At 53.4% G+C, this 21,426-nt stretch overlaps 1 protein-coding gene across 1 annotated transcript in view; it reads right to left on the bottom strand.

Annotated features, from left to right (window-relative positions):
* The window catches only part of LAMC3 (laminin subunit gamma 3), a 49,470-nt gene that overhangs the window by 11,244 nt on the left and 16,800 nt on the right, over window positions 1-21,426 (bottom strand). The window contains exons 6-20 of the mRNA XM_032797805.2: window positions 21,195-21,312; window positions 20,928-21,026; window positions 20,117-20,253; window positions 17,976-18,092; window positions 16,112-16,313; window positions 15,351-15,463; window positions 13,804-14,022; window positions 6,137-6,325; window positions 5,789-6,034; window positions 5,027-5,180; window positions 4,345-4,487; window positions 3,451-3,629; window positions 2,659-2,779; window positions 1,388-1,593; window positions 796-872 (exon numbers count right to left, since the gene is read on the bottom strand). Coding sequence (XP_032653696.1) covers window positions 796-872; window positions 1,388-1,593; window positions 2,659-2,779; window positions 3,451-3,629; window positions 4,345-4,487; window positions 5,027-5,180; window positions 5,789-6,034; window positions 6,137-6,325; window positions 13,804-14,022; window positions 15,351-15,463; window positions 16,112-16,313; window positions 17,976-18,092; window positions 20,117-20,253; window positions 20,928-21,026; window positions 21,195-21,312 — 2,320 coding nt within the window. The remainder of the gene's footprint in view (window positions 1-795; window positions 873-1,387; window positions 1,594-2,658; window positions 2,780-3,450; window positions 3,630-4,344; window positions 4,488-5,026; window positions 5,181-5,788; window positions 6,035-6,136; window positions 6,326-13,803; window positions 14,023-15,350; window positions 15,464-16,111; window positions 16,314-17,975; window positions 18,093-20,116; window positions 20,254-20,927; window positions 21,027-21,194; window positions 21,313-21,426) is intronic.

The following is a 21,426-nucleotide window of genomic DNA, read 5'->3' as shown; positions in this document are numbered from 1 at the left end:
GGCCTGAGCTCTCTGTCTCAGGCGACAGAACTGGATCAGGTCGGTTGGATGGTCACCATTCAACCGACACCCATAGCAAGACCGGAACAATTCCAGCGAGGATGCACGAGGCAGAATGGCATCCAGCTCCCGGCTCCAGAGTCCACGGTGCCTGTTGGGCTCCTTGCTCCAGTAGTTGGATCCCAGGAAGGCAGGTGGTATGCTCACCCCTCGCCTGCACCTCTCTGCTCTAACAGAGGACAGCGTGATCCAGAGTGTGCCTGCGTCACTGCACAGTCTGTGCACTTGGCTGATTACTGAGAACACTCCCTGCACGGGGTGCTTAGAGCACACAGGACGAGAGAAGGCCCCTGTCCTGAGAGCTTCTCCCTGCCTCAGGCACAACACATGAGTCAGCAGACCAAGAGGCATGAAGATGGTCAATGAGCAGCTCAGAGCAAGGGATCCACAAGAGGATTGGCTTTAAGGATGGAGGCTTTTTTCGTTGCGGGGGAGGTTGCTTCCAAGAGTGAGGGGGAGCCTGAAAAGAGGCGAGAGGCTGAGCGGGAGGAGTAAGAAGAGAGGGAACAGCCACAGAGATACAGGCGGGGCAGAGCCTTGGAGAGAAAATACAGTGCACGGACCAGGGAAGCCAGCGAGCGGATTGGAGGAGGAGGAGGTGTCAGAGTGAGGCGAACACGTTTTGAACGGACTGTGGGAGATGTGCCCTCGTGCGCACGCGGACATGATGCACGGGTGTGAATGTGCAGGCATCTGTGTATGCATCTATGTGCACGCATGTCCAAAGTGCGGTACCTGGCAGCCAGCGCCCGGGACTCCAGTGCGAGGCGACTCCAGCTGGTGGGCTGCTGGGAAATGTCGTGAGGAATTACCTTAAAAAAAAAAACATAAAACATGAATGTGAAGCCCCAGGGTTCAGCCCCCAGGTTCCCTCTGCAGGGACAGCACTGTACCCACTCCCAATGGCTAGGGCTGGGCAGGCTCCTTCCATGTCACCTTCTGGGTGAGTCTCTCCCCAGCCTTTCCTGGTGGGAAGAACAACCAGCTGCACACCTCCCGCCCCACCAGGATCTCATGGGGGTGGCAGAGTCACTGGATGGATTTCCCCTGGATTAGAAAAAGAGCAAAGGAAGAAATCTCAATCCTGCAAGGCTGAAAGGTCAGCCAGGGGGTGGGGCGCTGTGTTTGCCTATTAGTGCTGCTCCTTTACTGGAGGAGCAGGTCACCAGTTCAGGTCCTACTGCACCCCACGAGCCTGGCCCCTGCCGGGCTGGGAAAGAAACAAGGGCCCTCCCTCGTGGGGCATCATCACTAGCATCTAGCATGGCTCAGAGTCATTTTATGCCATGGGAGAGGGATTGACAGAAGCCCAGTGTGAGCCAGGCACCATTGTTGCTAGCGTAGCTGCAGCCTGCTGGAGCTCCCGCTGCGTGGACTGCAGCACGGCGCTGATTTCCGACAGAAGGATGCAGGTTTTCTCGTCACCGCCGCTGGCGCAGGCCACGGTCCCGCTGATGTTCCTCAGCCGACCCCATGTGGTGCCCACTGAGCCCTCCAGCTGAGCAACCTGCTCCACGAACAGCGCCTTGGCATCTGCAAGCAGTACAGGGAGAGCTCTCCTGCAGCCATCACCCCTTCCCTCGGGCGGAGCCCCGTGCTGATGCATTGCCGTCTCCTGCCCAGGGGAGGAGAGTGGTGCTCTGGCCCAGAGGGTGCATGCTCACATGGCAAGCAGGACGTCTTCCCCGCCTAACAGGTTCTAACGCCGGGGGGTTCTGATGACAGACAGTTGGATTCCTCCATTACACCTAAGTCCACCCTCTTGAGCCCTCCTTCACAATTCCCCTCTCTGGGCAATACCCAAATACTTGTGGCCATTAATCCTCCCTGCACTGAGTCATTATTGAGCCCAGCTCTGACCATTTACCCCGCCACAGGGTGATCAGATGTCCCGATTTTATAGGGACAGTCCCGATTTTTGGGTCTTTTTCTTATATAGGCTCCTATTATCCCCCACCCCTATCCCGATTTTTCACATTTGCTGTCTGGTCACCCTAACCTCACGGGTCCCTCCAGCCACCTCATCCTCTTCTCTGAGCCCCCTGCAGTTTGCCAGTAATGTGATGCTCACAGCTGCTGCACAGCCCAGGGACAGGATCTTCAAGTCAGCGCAGGGGGAGGTTCCCAAGGCTTAGCACCCACAACTGCAGCCAGATTTCCAAGCGTGCTCCACAGCCAGAAGCCCCACAGTGACACCGGCAGGTAGATTTCCAACAGAGGGCTCAGACCTCAACATGCACCCAGTGCACCGAGCTGTTGCGCAAAGGTCCCCTGACTCCAGTGCCTGACGGGGAAGGACGCTCCCCTCTGCTCTGACCCCTGCTGACTGGAGGAGCACTGGGATCCCCTCTGTACGCGAGGAACACGTTCCTCTGCACTGGGCAACTGGCTCTCACACTGCTTTCTAGTGACCCCCTCGGGCCACATGAACGCCTGGCGGAACCAGGCTCTGGAGGGAGCCCCGTCTATGTGGCTCTTACACTGCCACCGTTGCTCCCGAGCGCTGTGGAGAGTAACCAATGTGCACCGCTCCTCTCTCAGAGCCCCTCCTGCACTGATCCCAGGAGATGAGCCTCCCCAGCCTCTGCCCCTCTCTACCTGGCAGCTGGTCTCCTCGGGGCTCCTCTCCTAGTGCTGGGTAACGGGTCTGGGGGCTGCTGCAGTCTGGTTTCTGCAGCCTCGCCTCCATCTGCTGCAGCTTGGCCTTCAGCTTGTCAGCCTGCAAGGGCAATGGGGTGTTTCAGAGAGGACAGCTTTTGGCACACAGGCAGAGTGGTGTGTGGGCAGGGATAGGGTGGTGCATTGGGCCAGGCTGATCAGGGCGGTATATAGGACAGGGGGGGATATAGGTAAATATAGGGTAGGTGTATAGGGCTGGGGCAAGGTAGGTAAAGGGCTGGGGCCCACAAAGCGATGGCACTTGGGAGAGGGCACAGCACATGGGGGTTGGGGAATGGCAGTGTGAGGGATGAGGGGGCATGAGAAAGAGGGGAGCAAATGCGGCTCTGTGAGTACAAAGGGCTGTCAGGGTGGGTCAGGGGTACGCAGGGCAAAGGGGATTCTAGGCAGGTGTGTGCAGAGAAAGCAGGGGGCTCTGGGGCAGGGGAGGGTCAGCACAGTCAAGGAGGCAGGGGAGTGGGGGGGTCAGATTCGTAATGGTTCAGGCCAGAAGGGTCCATTTTAGTCTGACCTGCTGCATATCACAGGCCACAGCATTCCATCCAGACACCCTGTACTGACCCCTGAGAAGAGTAGGGTGCCTGGGGTGCTGCTAAAGAGGCTGGACAGGCAGGGGGACCGAAGCTGCTCTGGCCCTGGAGGAAGCCTGCAAGGAGGGAGTGGCTCCTGGCTGTGCAATCCCCTTGGCAGGAGACATGGCGGGCGCCGTACCTCGTCCTTCACCAGGCCGTAGCAGATGGGACACTCCTGGCACAGAGACCTCTCTGGGGCGTAGAAGAAGTTCACTTCGCACCGATCACACTTGTAGCCCACAAAGCCCCTCCTGCAGACACACGTGCTGTTCTCGTGGCACTGTGGGGTGATGGCGCCCAGTGGGGAGCAGTTGCAGGCTGCACACAAGGGACAGCGGGGTTAGGGGACAGCAGCAGGCACAAGCCAGACCCCAGGGGTAGAGGTGGGACGCTGTGTCCCTGCCAGCATCCAAGTCAGTCCATGGACTGGAGCCATGACCAGTCAGCCCAGAGGCTCAGGCAGAGACCCTGCTCTCCAGAATGATGCCAATGGGAAGAGGAGTTCCACTGAATTCAGAGCAGTCACTCCAGATTTGAACCAGTGCAATCGAAAACAGAGCCCGGCCCACAGAGGAAAACACACGGCTGACTGCCCTCCTCTAGTGCCTCTTCTCTAAGGGCTTCAGACGCGAGCCCCAGACTGTCAGGAGAAGCAGGCCAGAACATTACCTCCCCTGTGCAGCAAGGGTCACGGGGGCACCAAGAGGTGCGGGACTTGCTGAGAGTCACACTGTAAGTCCAGGTGGGTCTGGGAAGAGAACCCAGGAGCTTAGTCTTTCAGGTCCCTGCCCCAACCGGGAGACCCCATTGCCCTCTTTGTGTTAGACAGGCAGGGACTAAACTATTCAGTCAGTGGGCCAGGAGTGCTGTGAGGAGAGCAAATGATCAGTGGAGATGGCGAGACAAAGTTTCACCACCGCAGCCTGCCCCCTGTGCCAGACTCAGCTGCACCGATACCAAAAGCCATCAGTGATATGGGAGAGAAACTGAGTGACACGACCTCTCTGGAGAAGCTGCTCCTCATTGCTGTTACCTCGGCAGCCCTTGACTGAGAACCCGAAGAAGCCAGGCTGGCATCGATCACACGACTGTCCTTCTACACCAGGCTGGCAGGGGCACTGCCCCGTGAGCGGGTGGCACTGGCTGTCCTGAGATCCCACCAGGTGGCACTCACAGCTGGGACAAAGGCAAAGGAAGGTGGTGAGGGCAGACAAACCTGCAGCCCAGCCACCCACAAGGGCCCAGCCGGATGGGAACAGGGACAAGGTCAGCTCTGGTGTGTGCCCAGCGCTGTGTTAACACCTGGGCCCTTGGGGCGTCCCCAGCTGCCTTAGCAGAAATTGAGTCCCAGCTGACACGTGCAGGGCCGGAGGGTGGGGGTAGCTTTGGTTCAAGACCAGAGCTCCGTGACATCAGGCTGGGTCCATTGACACATGGAGGGGCTTTGCCATTGCCTTCAATGGGAGCCGGACTTGCCCCACAGGCAGCAGGCTGCCTCATGCTGCGGTTCTAGTTATGGGGGACCTGGTACTGGGATCCAGACAGGACTCTGGCTCCTGCAGCTGCAGCCTGCAGTAAATACAGAGTGCAGGGAACCTGTTAACCGGGCACCAGCCGCTGCCTCCCTCTCCTGGAGGCGTCCCCTGTGGTCCATGGCAGTGATACTCAGAGACCATCTTCCCCAGTGGGCTGACAAGGCCTCCATCTCCACCTACCTCTTGCATCCGGTCCCTGGTTGCAGGTCATAAAACCCCGTCTGGCAGCGGCTGCAGTCTCGCCCGGTCACATGAGGGAGGCAGGTGCACTGGCCAGTGAGGGGATCGCAGGCCTCCAGGCCCTGGGCTGAACCGACAGAGTTACACTCACAGGCTAGGGGGAGAAAGCACTGCCTATTAACCTGGAGCAGGCAGATGCAAGCCAGGGACTGGGAATCAGGACACCTGGGTTCTATCCCCAGCTCTGCCACTGATTTGCTGCATGGCTTTTGGACAAGTCCCTTCACCCCCCTGTACCTCAGTTTCCCCACCTAGAAAACCAAAGAACTCTAGAGGAGGTGGAAGGCTTCACACACTACTGCTTGCCCATCTCTTTGGGAAGCCGGACCGGCCAGCACTGCAGAGGGGCAAAGCATTATAACTATAGAGCCCAAGGCAGGTCTGGTCACACAGCGATGCAATTCCATTAACTCACCCCCTCCCCTGCTCTAACCCCTCAACAACACTGCCCATCCTCCCCAGCCCACACTCCCTCCAGTCTTTACGGGTTTACCCTGGCACTACCATTGGCCAAATCCAGCCCTGCAGTTGATGGGGGTGCAGATTCTTTTCCCTTCCACGGCAGCGGCACCCGCTTACCCCAGGAGTGAATAGAGCCCCACGTCCCGGTCTCCATGAAGTGGGATGTGATAAGCAGAAGGCCGCAGCCGGGGCAGGGGAAGCCCTGGAGGGCCAGGGGTGAGCAAGGGGATCCGTACTCACGGGCACACTTCCTGGCGGGGCTCTGAGCCAGCGCACTCCCGTAGAAGCCCTCCCTGCACTTTTCACAGTGCTCTCCGGACGTATTGTAGAGGCACCTCAGGCACTGCCCGGAGACGGGGTCACAGTTGCCCACGGCATTGCGGTCCACATTACCGTTGCACTGGCAGGGGCTGCAAGGGTGGGCCGGGCCGTTCCTCCCCAAGGGGTCCCCGAAAAACCCATCGTCACAGAGCTCACAGAGTCTTCCTGGAGAGGTGAGCAACACAGTGTGTGGGGAGTCTGTCTGCCAGCGAACCCCCCCACCTGCCCCATCCAGAACCGCTCCCCACCCACATCTCAGCACCTTACCTCTCTGCCCCTGGGGGCAGTGGGTGCACACCAGCTTCCCGCTCTCTGGGATCGCCGTGCAAGGCGACTGGCCGGGGCAGGGGCATGGCTGGCAGTCGTCAGAGTGCCCCACGAAGGGGTTGCCGTGAAAGCCAATGGCACACCGTTCGCAGGACGGGCCCTCGGTGTGGTGGAGGCACTGGCAGTGCCCTGCAGGGGACAGAGCAGAAAGATCACCCACCCCAGGTTAGAAAGCCCAAAGCCAGGATGTAAGACACCCCAGGCCCCTGCCTGGGCCAGGGATCACCCCTCATGCTCCTGGGACAAGGTCTGCTCGTAGCTACCCCAGTGTGACCCCACTGAGGACAGCAGGGGAGTCAGACATTACCCATTGCATGGGCTGAGCTGGATCACCTGGTCCTAGAAAACCCCTAAAGCATTTTCCCCAGCCCTTCCCTGCAGCGGATAGACTGCATCCCACCCTGGCTTCTCCATGAGCTGCTTTCGTTAGGACAGGTGAGGTCCCTCAGGGTTTGTCTACACTGGAATTCAAAACCCACAGCTGGCCGGTGCTGCTGATTCGGGCTAAGTGGCTGTTTCATTGCAGTGTAGATATTGGGGCTTGGGCTGGGGCCCAGATTCTAGGACCCTGTGAGGTGGGAGGGCTCCAGAGCTCAGGCTCCAGCCCAAGCAAAATGTCTACCTCACAATTGCACAGCCCCTTAGCCTGAACCCTGCAAAGCCAAATCAGCTGGCTCAGGCCAGCCACAGGTGTCTAACTGCAGCATAGACATACCTCCGTCCATCCCTTCCTCACCAATATCCCACCTTAGTGCCCAGTCTCTGGCCATCCAGGCTGCACACCAGTTTGATAGTGGGCATGGCGTTGCCTCTGCTCAAGCCCAGGGCTTGCCATAGCACCTGCTTCCCATCCCAGTCACAGATGGGTGCCTCTGCCTTCCGCTTGCTGAGCCACCCTTGGCTCCGACCTCAGCGGAAGATTCGTCTCACGTCCTAAAAGGTGAAAACCCCAGGACAAGCTCAATGTACCAGCCTCTCGGCCAGCGCGCCCCATCTTCCCATCCCTCCACTGCTGCTCCCTGCATAGCCTAACTTCAGGGTGTACCTTGCCTTGCTCCCTGTACCCTTGCAATGACTCTGGCTCCCTGGGTGCCCAACCCACAGCCCATTCCTGCTCACTCGACTGTTCCTCCTGTCGTCCCTAGGGGCAATAGCTAACCTACAGTTGCAAACCTTTACATTCAGGGATCCCTTTCGACGCATACTCCAGGTTCCACACTGGATTTATTCCTAGTGTCACCATCCAGACACGGAGGGACAAATCCATACCTGGAGCAAACCCCTAGATGTCAATGGAGCTGCAGCAGAGCTGAATCAGGAGGAACCCCAGCGAAATCAAACTGAGTTGCACCTCTGGGAGGGCAGAGTCAGGCCTCAGCCCCAGGTTGGCAGAATTGCTAGTTAGAACACGTCTGAGCCAAATTCCAACCTCCCCAGCATCTGGACCGAGGGTTTTCACTGGGCCCTTTGGAGAGATGGGGCCTGCTGCAAAATTTCAATCGCATCCAGGTTTGGATTAGATTGAATCAGCTCCCCACAACAATAGGGGTGTGCTTGTGTGTGTCCCTTTCTACAATTTATGGGCTAAATCCCACAGTCCTTGCTCAGGCAAGAAATACCTATTTGGCTTGCATGGAATAAGGACTGAGTAACACCAGCAGAATTTGAAAGGAACATGCCAGCCCAGCTGTCCCTGGGCGAGCCGGAGCACTCAATCGTCGGGCTGGACGCCCAATGAATTCTCAATATTAAAAATCTGTCCGAGTCTGAAATCCTTGACAATGTGTTTCTGCAAGATGGTGCAAGATGTGTCCGAACACATGCCCTGTCTGCGTCATGCGACACACAAGCAACCGGTCCGAAGCCCAGTGGATGAGTGTAACTTCCTCATGTGACCTAAGCCAGTGAGTCACAGGTTGAAGAAGCAAGCAGGAGACATTGGGACACTCTGAATCCCTCTCCTTTTGGCTGGATCCCTTCTGCCTCCAGCAATCAGTCCAAGTGACTGGAGAGAGAGAGCACAGAGAGTCCCATGATGATTTCTTCATGCAGCTGGCAAGATCAGATCAGACTAGGCAAGCTAGCCTGGGGGAAAGGTTTGTGGGAGATTTCCCAGGGGCACAGAGTCAGCTTAGCACATGGGGGACACATGACAAGAGGGGGAAGAGGGTGCGCTGAGGGGGCCTGAGGACTCAGAGCTCTCTGGGAAGAGCACACATGGGGCAGTTTGGATTGCAGTGGGCGAAGCTGTGAAATGAGTCAGACACGATGGGGAAAGAAGGAACAGAAAGAGAAAGGGGCAGGGAGAGAGAAGGGTGGGAAATGAATTAAGAGATGCCTGTGTGATGAATGGGCAGCTTGATTGTCAGAATGAAGGCCGAAAGATCAAAGGCGCGGAATTGCATCCGGGAATGGTATTAAACTGGAGACATCCAGACACTGCACTCAACAACAAATGAGAGAGAGAAGCTGCAGAACTCTGTAATGTTTCCGTCTGGCAGGGCAGAGGAACATGTTAAAAACTGCTCTTTAAAGTACTCTCTGTCCCAGCCATAAACATTTCCTCACTCATGCAACACAGATGTTACAATGCCAGGGCCAGACCACCAGCAAGACGTGGGGGGTGGAGGGGTGTCCTGTTAGCGCTGACATTGGGTCCTGGGTTTCTTCAGTTAAGTAACAAGTGAATCATCTTGTTTCCAAGTCTCTTTGAGGGAACTACGTTGAGCTGGGCTCCACTAGGGCCTGCCACGGCATTAGCCAGGGAATGTCCAGAACAGGACTCATGGACAGATTGAGCTCTGTCTGCCATGGAGAGTATGTTATTGGCTAGCATATATGCCAGGTGCCCACATCTCAGCTGTACCTGACCAGGGGAGTACATCATGTACCCTGCCTGTCTAGTTATACATGCTCAGGGTGGCTTAGCTGTGTGTCACAGGCCCTATACTGCTAATACCACTTTAGCTCCTGGTCTGTGCTTTTGGGACCTGGGTGCTGTCCTTACTGTCACCACAAAGCACCATGATGTTCACGATGTCACACACTGACAGCTGTGAGGTCACAGGTGGCCATGGATTGATGTTATATTATTTCATACAATCAGATGGGCCTGATTCTGCCTTATTGCCTGAGTAAAGCAGCTGCACTGCAGACAATGAGACAACTTGATGAGCAAAATACTACTCAGTGTGAACCAGGACAGCACGGGAGCATCACTGCAGCTCCTTTCACGTCTGCGTGCTGTGCAGAGTGCATCCTGTGATCCCTGGACTGTGGCACAGGGTGGGGCTGAACATGGCAGCTGACTCAACAGAGCATGTTGGTGACAGTCTAGGGCAGGCAGTGAAGAACGAAGCTGTGTCCAATGAGAACTTCGGGAGGAATCTCCAGACAGCAGATGCAGTCATCCCAGTAGCACTTTGGTCTGGATACCAGGGTGCTCGTGTGAAGCAGCCATGAGCCAGCAGATTTCCCCCACTGACAGAGAAACCCAGATGCTTTCCCTGGAGGAGCAGCTCACAGCAGGGAGTCTCTGCCATTTGCAATTCATTTGCAGTTGGCAGCCTTTACAGATCTGGTTTTGGTTACCCCGATGGAGCACTACTCCATTTGTATCTGCTTGCTTCCCCCCCAGCCCAGAATCTCAGGAGATGTCGTATCAGACCTGTTCAGGTGCCTGTGATCTCATGCTCCTCTAGTGGCGAAACACTACTGCCTGGGACAGACCACAAATAACCCACCCTACTTCGGCGGACAGTGAGGTTTGACCCCTTGAACCCATAGAGCTGAAGGTAAGAGTCTCTCCCACTGGAGCTAAAGGACTACGTCTCCTCCCTGGCTGCTACAGCAATCTTTTATATGGACCAGCAATCTTTTATATGGACCAGCCCCCAGAGGGAGACAACCCCATCCCCGGACACTCTCCTAATGTGGGTTACATACGAACGTCTCCCTCTAGTAGTCTACAGAGACTACAAGACGTAACCTAAGTTCCCTGTAAGCTGCTTGGCTGGGTGGCCGCCCAGCAGGCTATCAAGTGCCACACAGTTCAGGTGTCCCTCTGCCCAGTGCCACATGCTGCTCCTGCCCTCTGCCTTGGAGCTGCTCCCAGGAGTGTCCTGTCTGCTGTGCAAAGCGGGGTGTGTATGTGTGTGTCATAAATAGATAGCTAAGGGTTAATGTTTCTTTTACCTGTAAAGGGTTAACAAGGGGAACCAAACACCTGACCAGAGGACCAATCAGGAAACCGGATTTTTCAAAGTGAGGGAGGGAACTTCTGGGGTTTTTTTTGTCTTTGTTCTGTCTGTTTTTGTTTTTCTCCTCGGCTATGGAGGGAAGAGTGTTTTTTTTTTATCTCCAAGCTTCTTTCTACCCTTTCTGTTACCAAGTTGTGAGTACAAAAGGAAAAGCAATAGGGTTTATTGTTATTTTGTATTTACATGTGTGTATCTTGCTGGAAGTTTCAAATTGGATATCTTTTTGAATCAGACTGTTTATTCATATTTTCTTTAAGCAATAGCCCTGTATATGTCATCTTGAGCAGAGTTATATGATGTCTTTTCTTTCTTTTTATATAAAGCTTCCTTTTTAAATCCTGTTTGAGGTTTTGCTCTGGTTAAGGCTAAGGAACGAAGGGTGGGGGAAACTCTCTTTGTGTTAGCTTGACTAGGTTTGAATGCATAGCCTCAGGGGAGGAAGGAGGGGGGAAGGTAAATTGCCCTCTCTGCTTTGCATTCAAGGAGTTTAAGTACAGTATCGCCCAGTGATAACCCAGGGAGGGAAGAGCTTGGGGATGAGGTAAGAGGAGACAAGAGAGGATTTACTTCCCTTTGTTATGAGACTCAAGTCTCTGAGCCTTTTTTTTTGGGGTCCTCCCAGAGAAGGTTGGGGAGACAGAAGGGGCCAAAAACCCTGGAAATTTTGGTGGTGGCAGGAGATCAGATCCAATGCTGGTAATTAAGCTTGGGGAGTTTCATGCAAGCACCCAGATTTGGATGCTAAGGTCCAGATTGGGAAAGAGGCTTATTACATGGTGCAGCGGACGTGGGAAAGATAGAATCCAGAAGCCAGTAGGAATATTATTTTCTTTTTCCCTGCTAGGGGTTTAGCAGAGAAAAAGGGTTGGGTTTAAAGTAGCCAGAGAGAAATCTTTTTTTTCTGCTGCTTTGGAGGCTTGCATATTAAGCCAGAGCCATAGAGGACATTAAGGGTCTATTGTTAAGCAATAGGATTCCAATTGGGAACAGTACCCAGCAACACACACAGGTAAATAAACTGGTTGACTCATTAATTTGCATGTCAAGAGTAGCCAGAGGAAGAAAAAGGACACGGTTGCTAGGCACTGTTGCCAGGAGACAACAGAGAGCCAGCAGTTTCAGACAATAACCACCATGAATAAGCCTCTTCCAAATCTGGACTTAGCATCCAAAATCTGGGTGCTTAGCATGAAACTCCCCAAGCTTATTACCAGCTTGGATCTGATTCGCTGCCACCATCCAAAATTTCCAGGGTTTGGCCCCTTCTGGTCTCCCCAACTTCTCTGGAGAGACCCCCCAGACTCAGAGACTCTGAGTCTCACAACAAAGGGAAAGTAAACTCCTCCTCTTGTCTCCTCTTTACCTCATCCCCAGCTCTCCCTCCCTGGTTATCCTGGGCGATACTTACTTAAACTCCTTGAATCAAAGCAGAGAGGGCATTTACCTTCCCCCCTCCTTCCTCCCCTGAGGCTATGCATTCAACTAGTCAAGCTAACACAAGAGAGTTTCCCCCCTTCGTTCCTTAACCTTAAACCAGAGAAAACCTCAAACAGATTTAAAAGGAAGCTTTATATAAAAGAAAGAAGACATAAAATATAAACTCTGCATCAGATGACATATACAGGGCTATTGCTTAAAGAAAATATGAAATAAACAGTCTGATTCAAAAGATATCCAATTTGAAACATTCCAGCAAGATACACACATGTAAATACAAAATACAATATAACCCTATTGCTTTTCCTTTTGTACTCACATTGGTAACAGAAGGTAGAAAGATAAGCTTGGAGATAAAAAAAAACACTCTTCCCTCATAGCCGAGAGAAAACCAGACCAAACAAAGACAAAAAAAAACCCAGAAGTTCCCTCCCTCACTTTGAAAAATCCGGTTTCCTGATTGGTCCTCTGGTCAGGTGTTTGGTTCCCCTTGTTAACCCTTTACAGGTAAAAGAAACATTAACCCTTAGCTATCTATTTATGACGGGGGGGAAGGTGCTGATGTCAGGGTGTCCTCCTCGCCCTGGCCCTGTACTCCATCTCCACAGAGCGGGCTCAGGAGGGCAAGACAGGGCTCAGGAGGGAGGGAGCTTGCTTGCAGCTCCTACAGTGTCTGAACTTGCTGATCTACTTAAAAGGGCAACATGTTTAAAGTGTGTGGGGGTCGGTCTCTCTCTCTCTCTTTCTCACACACACACACTGTCTTTCACACTCACACCCCACAACACATACTTGTATTTTGTCGTTGTTACTTCTGGATACTTCTTTCAAAGGGTGTTATTTTAGTTTTTTGACTGGTCTATGCATTTCATAATTTTTATTTCTCTCTTACACTTAAATTGAATTCTTTGAATAGTGAGTTCTAAAATGCCCAGCCTGTCCTAACTGGAGTCATTATCCCTATAGTAACTTTTGAAAAATATAGATTATATCTAGGTTTTTACTGGTGGTGCATATCCGCACATTACCTCGAAATGGTGCACATAACAAAATTCATTCCGCACATGGATAGAAAAAATAGAGGGAACACTGGACCTAACAATGAGTGTGAAAATTTCACTGGTTACTGGTAGAGCATTTTGTGCATAAAACCCTCTAATAGTGTAGTTACATTGCAACTGCTGATCACGGTACATGCAGTCTATGTTCCACCTCCAGATAGCTTCTTCTCTCTTACCCTGTCTCCTTCACTAAAGCCTGTTGCTTCTTCCTCTTCAATATCCATCTTCTCATTGATAAATCCTTGGTCCATGTGCTGATCACAACTTGCAACTCAAGCGCGGTAGCCTTCTCCTGCCTGGCTCCTTACCTCTTACTTCTGCCACTCCAGTCTGCCCCCAACACCCTGCTAAGGTCGTCGTCATCTCCTCAGGTTCTGCCCACCCTACCCTCCCTCCTTCAATCCTTCCACTGGCCTCCTGCCTCTTCACGCATTATATTCAAACTCCCCATCCAGGACCAGTAACATTTCCACTGACACCTCTGCTCTTCCTTCCCTCTCCCCTGCTTACACTCATAAAATGCCACACACGTCTGTGGTGGTAGAGGCATTGTTATTATTCCTGTGAGGCAGTTATCTTTGTCTCTGAAATGACGGTGTTATGAAACCACCCCCTGTAATTTACATGGCAATAATCTGATATACTGGGTGCTGTAACCTCAAGTATAATTCCCATCCTTCTTAGGAAATTATGCAGATTTATTATCTATTTACAGCATAACTGCACAGTAATTATATGGCTAAATGGAGGCTGTGAAATGAATGAATACCATGAAGGCCTCTAGAAAAGGAAGGTGAGAGATCGTGTGATGGTAAAAGGAAATCACTAACAGAGAGCAGGGGATCCAAACCTGTGTTGGGGTCACAGCTGCCATGCTGGTTACAAGTACAGGGGATGCAGCTGGTGAAGGGCCCGCCCAATGGAATCTCTCTTTTGTAGCCCGGCGCGCAGGATTCACAGAACTGCCCGGTGTACCCTTGTGGGCAGATGCACTCCTCCACCCACTGAGCAGGCACGGAATGACCTGGGCGAGCAGAGGTGAGCTGGACCTCACTCAGGGAGACTTTACCTGTGGAAGGGACAACCAGAAGTTACGATGGGTGAATATAACCCGTGCCGAGACAATGGACCCTTCAATCCAGTCTCTCTCGCACCCCTTCCAGGATGGGCTGTCCAAAAGGAACAGACCACTGTGCCCAGCTCTAGTGCCTTCCTGTAAGGATCTCAAAACATTTTACAAGATACTCTCAGGGCGCAATTTTCACACATGACTAGTGACTCTGGGTGCCTGATCTGAGACATCTTAGGCAAGCCTGGGTTTCAGAAAGTGCTGAGCACCTGTCCTCTGAAAACCAGGTCTCTTTAAGGCATCCTAAGCATGGAAGCCAAACAACTGAGGGATTGCAAATCATAAGGCAATTTGGAAAATCTTGCCCTTACTAACTAAGCCTTCTAACACCCTCGTAGTAAGTAAAATCGAGAGCGATCAGGGCGCCCACCACTGAAATGCAGCCACCTGAGAGGTGGAACACGGGCTATTGCTTAACAGCTCACAGCAATGCTGCCCAAGAGTTTAGGTCAGAAAGTGAAAATGCCATGTTGAGTCTGAACCTGCGGAGAGAATTTTGGGAGGCAGAACGTAACTATTACAGTTTGAATGTGGCCATGATGCTGACTGCTACAAAGAGTGCCATGGGATTGTCAGAAAGGCCCATTCGATCATCCAGGCTGACCACAAACTGTGGAGACTATAAGCAGCAGGACTCTGCTTTATGTCTCATACACAGAAACTGTAACTCCAGCTGCGCTATGCCCCTAGCATCAGACCACCCGGATTCAGAGAGAGGGATGCTGCTGATTGAATCCCTGAGATCATGAGGAGTCTCGGGAAGGTCTCCCATCCAAGTAACCCCCTAGCCCAACCCTGCTTAGTGTCAGATCACAGCCCATGCTGGTCAGGTAACAGATTCCCACCATGCCACCTGCCTCCCGCAGCTCAGAGGGAGACTCCATCCTCAGACTCCAGGGCACAGGTGGAGTGGGGCAGGTCTCTGAACCTCAAGACCTTGGCCAAAGAACCCCCAGCCAGCACTATTCAGAATGGTCGAAGAGGAACTCAGTGCAGCCTCCACCTGGTGACCATGATTATTAATCATTTATATTGCAGTAGCACCCACAGGCCCCCATCAGGATCAGGGCCCCATTGTGCCAGGCACTGTACACACACAGCCCCCTCCCTGGAGAGCTTACAAGCTAAATCTTCCCTCCCCTTGACTTCCCTGTTGCACTGCAGGGCTACCTGGTCCAGTGCCCAGATCCAGAGCTCTCCTGGGCTCTTAGCAGGAGGAAGCTCCCAGCCCAAGGCGGTGGCTCTGGTGCCATCAGGAGATCACTTACAAGGTGCGTCGCTGCTGCCAGCCTGGATCCTGAGGGCGGTCAGATTGGAGAGCAGACGCTGGACGTTGAAGGACGACAGCGGGGGCTGCATCTCCTCCTCCGCCTCGTGGAGCCTGTCAGAAATCATCCCAAAAGGGAAGGGTGCAGCCTCGCTCCTTATAAGAGCTGCTCACACATACGGGCTGAAACAAACTGGAGCCATCTCGACCCGGGCGGGGGGAGGACAGCAGGCATGGGAACGGCAGCAACGAGGCAGGTGAATGTTGGGAAGTCTCTCGAGGCGGGCACAGACAAAGGGGCCTGGCAAGTTTGCGGGAGGAAACTCTGCTGTGTTTGTGCGTTCCCAGGCCATGGAGCAGGGCACTCTGGGTAACAGGCAGAGTCAACTCAGTGGGCCCGATTCTGATCTGGCTTACGCTGGTTTAACACTGAGGTAACTGCACTGACCTCAGCAGAGTCAGTCCTGATTTGCACTGAGATCAGAACCAGGCCATGGGGATTAGCACTGCTGAAAGGTGCTGTCCTGACAGAACAGGTCCAGCACACGGAGCATTGGTACAAACTCTCCCCACGGCGTTCTGCCAGTGGGTCTCAAATGTGCTTGGCGAGGCCACGCAGAGATGAGAGGGGAATTCAGTCTCCATGGCCCACTCAGTCGTTGGCCTCCCTGTGGGATTCTGCCAACAGAGGGGCCAGCTGAGGTGGTGATTTTACTGAGGGAGATGCGTGTCTGCCAGGAAGTGAGGTCAGCCAGCCTGTACCTGAAGGTGACCTTGTGCTCTCCATGGTGGAGCTGACTTTCATTGCCTGCTGGGGCGACGAAGCTCACAGAAACCGCAATGCCGTCTCCCTCTAAGACCAGCCGAATGGGAAATGAAGAGGATCTGCTCCCGTTCCCCTCCACTCGAAGGAGCAGGGAGAGGAGCTGCCCGTAGCTGAGATGCTGGTCATGCAGAAATTTCCCTGGGAGGTGAAAGGAAGAGACAAGAGCGCATGAGACCCTCCCAGCCTCTGGGTCCAGTCCTGCTTCCATGGATTTCAGTGGCAGAACCAACTGGCCCAGACCCAGGCCTGGCGTGTATAATGGATCTTGGCTCATTTCACACATAGTTTTGGGTTTCCACTGCTGTTCTAATCTGCACTGAGATTAACGCTCTGTCAGCGTCAACATGCTTCCTAACAAGGAGGAATGTGAGCATGAGAATGGCTTTAATGGCTTGGATGCTGAGGGCTCAATTCCCCCTTAGCCTTGTAACAGTACTAATGGCATCATGTATTTACAGTAACTCCTCACTTAAAGTTGTAGTTCTGTTCCTGAAAAATGCGACTTTAAGCAAAACGATGTTAAGCGAATCCAATTTCCCCACAAGAATTCATGTAAATGAGGGGGGTTAGGTTCCAGGGACATTTTTTTCATCAGACAAAAGACTATAGTACACACACACACACACACACAGAGTGTAAGTTTTAAATACTGGTACACAGTGATGATGATTGTGAAGCTTGGTTGAGGTGGAGGAGTCAGAGGGTGGGATATTTCCCTTACTGCTAAATGATGAACTAGCAATTGGCTGAGCCTCAAGGATTAACTCTCTCACTCTGCAAGGCAGCAGGAATGGAGGGAGATATGCACATTTCCCTTAAGTACACTGCCTTGTTAATTAGAACAGCTTGCTGAGACTGCAGCTTCTGCAAGCTCCCTCCATCCTGAGCCCTGGTGTGTCCCCTCTGCTCTATGGAAGATGCGGGTAAGTGGGGTGCAGGAGCAGGGGGGAGGGGGACACCCTGACATTAGCCCCCTTCTTCCTTCCCCCTGCCCCTCCGCACAGCAAGCAGGAGTCTCGGGGAGCAGCTCCAAGGCAGAGGGCAGGAGCAGCAGTTGTGGGGGGGACAGCTGCAATTGCTAGACTGCTGGGTGGCTGCTGCACAGGGAACTTAGGGGAGCGGAGAGCTGATAGGGGGAGCTGATGGGGGGCTGCTGGTCCACCCTGGTTCCAAGCCCCCACCAGTTAGTTGCAACAGGCTGTTTTTCCTTCAAACAGTAGACAAAGCAGGGGTTAGAAGGGAGCATTGCACAACTTTAAACATGCATGTTCCCTAATTGATCAGCAACGTAACAATGAAACAACGTTAACCAGACAACTTTAAGTGAGGAGATACTGTATACAGCACCTGTCATGGCAAGGGGACCCAAAGCTCTTCACGAATAATAGTAATATTAACACCTAGCTCTTAGGTAGCACCTTTCCTCAGTAGATATCAATGTCCTTTATAATGGAGGCCAGTATCATTATCCCCATGTTACAGATGGGGAAACCGAGGCACAGAGCAGCAGAATTGAGTTGCCCAAGGTCACCCAGCAAACCAGTGACAGGGCTGGGAACTGAACCAATGTCATCTGAGTCCAGGATCCTATCCACTAGGATCCACGGCCTCCCTTACATACAAAAGAATCACTTCATCCACCACTGAAATACAGCCACCTCTGGGGTGGAACATGGCAGCTGGTACATTGTTTTAACTGTGGATTCTTAAACAACACACAGTGGAGGTTTTATCACAGCCACACAGCAATCACAGTTACAACGTAGAAGTTCAGCTCGACATTCCCATATACAGCAGTACCTGGTGCTATGAAATCGGTTGGCTCCTCTCCGTCCTGCTCTAGGTAGATCTCCCCATTGGCCCAGTCCAGCTGTACTTCCTTGGCACCTGGAACTTCAGCTCTCCAGCCCTCAGGCCCTTGGCAACCAATGCACACAGTCAGAGCATGTAGTGAGGCATGATGGGAAATATAACATGGAGCATACAGGGGGTATCCCTGGCAGAATAGTCAGCTATTTGATCTGGGCATAAGCGTCACAACAATAGCACATTTGGAAATGTAGCCCTTATTTAGATTTTTAGGGGGGCTGCATCTCAGGAATGTCTTGCCCAAATGACCCCCAAACTGGCCCATTAATATCACCCAGCAGCCCCAGGAGGCACAGCAAGTTTCAAGACAATCTGAGAAAGCACACAGATTTTAGAGCACTAAGAATCATCCACTTCTGAAGGGGAAAGCGCTGCTCAGCATGAACTAGAGAAGAGCTGGTGCACGACAGGCTAATTGGGAGCTGAGCCCTTGAAAATCTGGCCCCAGGGCCAGCGCTTCCATTTAGGCGACCTAGGTGGTTACCTAGGGCGCCAGGATTTGGGAAGGCGGCATTTTGGAGCCCTCGGTGGCAATTCGGCGGCTGGGGGTCCTTCCGCGCTCTGGGTCGTTGTCGGCAATTCTGTGGCGGGTCCTTCACTCGCTCCAGGACCCACCTCCGAAGTGCCTCAAAGACTGGGAGGGTGGAAGGACATCCCCCCCCCCCCCGCCGCAGAATTGCCGCCAACGACCAGGAGCGCGGAAGGACCCCCGCCTAGGGCGCCAAAAGCCTTGGCGCCGCTCCTGTCTGGCCCTAAATGAGCAACCCAAAATTGGCTAGATTTCCTACCACAGAAAAACACATGATATAAAGCCTGGCTCTATTTCAAATGTATGGAACACATTACAGGGATATGGCAATTGGTAACATGTTTTTAATACAATCAGGATAACCTTTCATCGGATGAAGTTCCATACCATCATCTCTATGGGCAGCTATGCACAAGTCAGGTTACATTCATGGGCACGACAGCTGAGCTACCCTCATGGGGGGAATTTTTCTGCACCAGGACAGGAAGCCCGCTCCCAGGGTAATGCTCAGTGGTTGTATTATGTACATTTCTTGTGATGCTCTGCAGAGGGCAGAATTTCCTCACATATGCAGCAAAGAGATGGGATTCAGCCTTGTAAGACATATCCCTGGCTGCAGGCCCAGTGGAGATAAAGTCCTGTTTTCATGGCCTGAGCAGTACCTTCCCTCCGTCAAAGCAAGGGTCATGCAGAGGCCTTTCCCCAGTGGGAATAACCCATGCTATGCACAATGGTTAGGCCAAGGCTGGGTGAGCAGATTGCAAGTGTGAAAAATAGGGATGAGGGTTGGGGGGTATAAGCATCTATATAAGAAAAAGCCCCATATATCGGGACTGTCCCTATAAAATTGGGACATCTAGTCACCCTAGGAGGAGGAAGCCGACGTAGAAGTTCCAAGTATGAGCAGAACCCTTGAGCCAGCTGTTCACCCCTTACTAGGCAGAGACTCCAGAGGGAGCCAGGGGGAACCTCCCCCCACATGTTCATCCATCCCATTCCCAAGCCAACAGACTCTGCTCCACAGTTTTGGGGGGAAAAGGCCATTCAAACCTTTCAAAGCAATCCCAGCCCCTGGCCACTGAAGGATGGTTACAGCTTCCTTTAAGTAGCAACATCTGCCATCTATCCGGTACGTTACAGCCCAAGCAACTTACAGACTATATATTGGTATCTAGGGACCACAGCATCCAGGATTTCCATGAGCTACACTGGGGATGAAGGTGGTAGTTATGTAATGGCCATGCAGCGGTTCTGGGTGGGAAGTGAAGGGGAATACTGGGTTCAGTTGAACTTGCAGGGGGAGTTTATGGTGGAAAATTTAAACTCGGTTAGTATCAGTTGTTTATTTGCAGAGTGAGGGGAGGCCAGAGGACTGCCACTCCCCCACCAATCTAAGCCAGAGTCAGGCCCAAACCAGGATGTTCAGACCCAGACTCAGTGCAACGTTGAGTGACTTGCCAGCCTCCATCCCAGAGTCTCCCTCCTCCATCCCTGCCTCCCCTTTCCCATAAGGAGGCACCGGCTCCGATGCTGGGTCTGGTACCTTGGCTGAAATCAGAGCGGATGTGGTGCACCTCATACTGGGTGGCTGCGGTGCACACTGTCGAGTGGCCATAGCAGAAGCAGCTGGTGCAGCCTGCAGGGTTGTGGGGCTGCAGATTGAATGAGCCAGGTTGGCATCTGGACCCAGGGAGACAAAACACAGCAGTGGTGGTGATTAGGGGATGGGGCAGGCATGGACGCTTGCAGTGCGGGAACTCATAGCTACTCCCCTCCTGTCTTCTCCCAACATGATGCAGTTGAGGAGCAACGGGTGTGGGCACAGGCAGTAGGGAGGGAAGGAGAGAGAAGAAAGGGACTTCAAATCCCAACCTCTCCCAGCAGGAGTCGCTGGAGAGAAAACACACCTCAAATACTGCATTCCCAGCCTCTCCCCGCAGGGAGCAGAACAGAGGCAGGAGGACTGCACAGAATGGGACAGGGGTGCTGGCTCAGGGGAATTAACCACTGCACTCCCAGCTCCTCCCAGCAGGAGGCACTGTGGGGAATAGGTCAGAGCGCTGGCTGTGGGGAACTGGTGGCTGCCGTGGTCCTATCTTCTCCCTGCAGAAGGCAATGTTGGGAGTGGCGAGCTTGCAGCTTCTCCAGTCTCCACCCCACATCCCTTTGCTCTAGTGGGGGTGGAGGGGTGCTCCCTCTCTCATGCCCACCCCGGAAGGAGAGACCGACCCAGCAGAGGCTGAGCTCACGCTGGGCGCCCTGACACCCGAAAGGGAGGGGGTGTGGTTTTCCAGCCCAGCCCTGCCTTGCCCTAAGCCAGTACCCAGCACAGCCTGAGATGGTGCTTCACTCACCTGTTGCACAGATAGCCTTCCACCTTCTCCTTGCAGGAGCAGCGCCCCGAGTTGGGGTCACAGGTCCCCACGCTGCCGGCAGGGTCACAGGCACAGGGTCTGCAGAGGCAAAAGCCAACAACATGAGACCAACTCCCCATTCATCCATCCGTCAGCCTTCGGCCCTATCAGGTCAGGGTCGAGGCTGCATTCCAGGGTGGGAAGTAGAGAGAGGCCAAGCTCCCCTGAAGTGCAGGGGAGCCTGGCTCCAGGAGTTAGTTCTCTCACCTGCAGCCCCCTTCGCTCAGAGAGTGGAACCCGGCCCGGCAGCGCTCGCACTTCCAGCCAGTCACGCTGGCCTTGCACTCGCAGGCCCCTGAGTTGTCACACTGGAGCCGCAGGGAGCCTGCGAGGAACCAAACCAAGAGGAAGCAGTGAGGGGGGGGAGGTGGCAGAGACAGAAAGCAGGGGAAAGAATGGGTGTGTATGGGTGTGTGCAAGACCCTCCTGCAGCTGGGGA

The sequence above is a fragment of the Chelonoidis abingdonii genome, chromosome 24, assembly GCF_003597395.2.
Source record: "Chelonoidis abingdonii isolate Lonesome George chromosome 24, CheloAbing_2.0, whole genome shotgun sequence".
In the NCBI taxonomy this organism is placed as follows: domain Eukaryota; kingdom Metazoa; phylum Chordata; order Testudines; family Testudinidae; genus Chelonoidis; species Chelonoidis abingdonii.
This window is presented reverse-complemented; position numbering and strand designations above follow the sequence as displayed.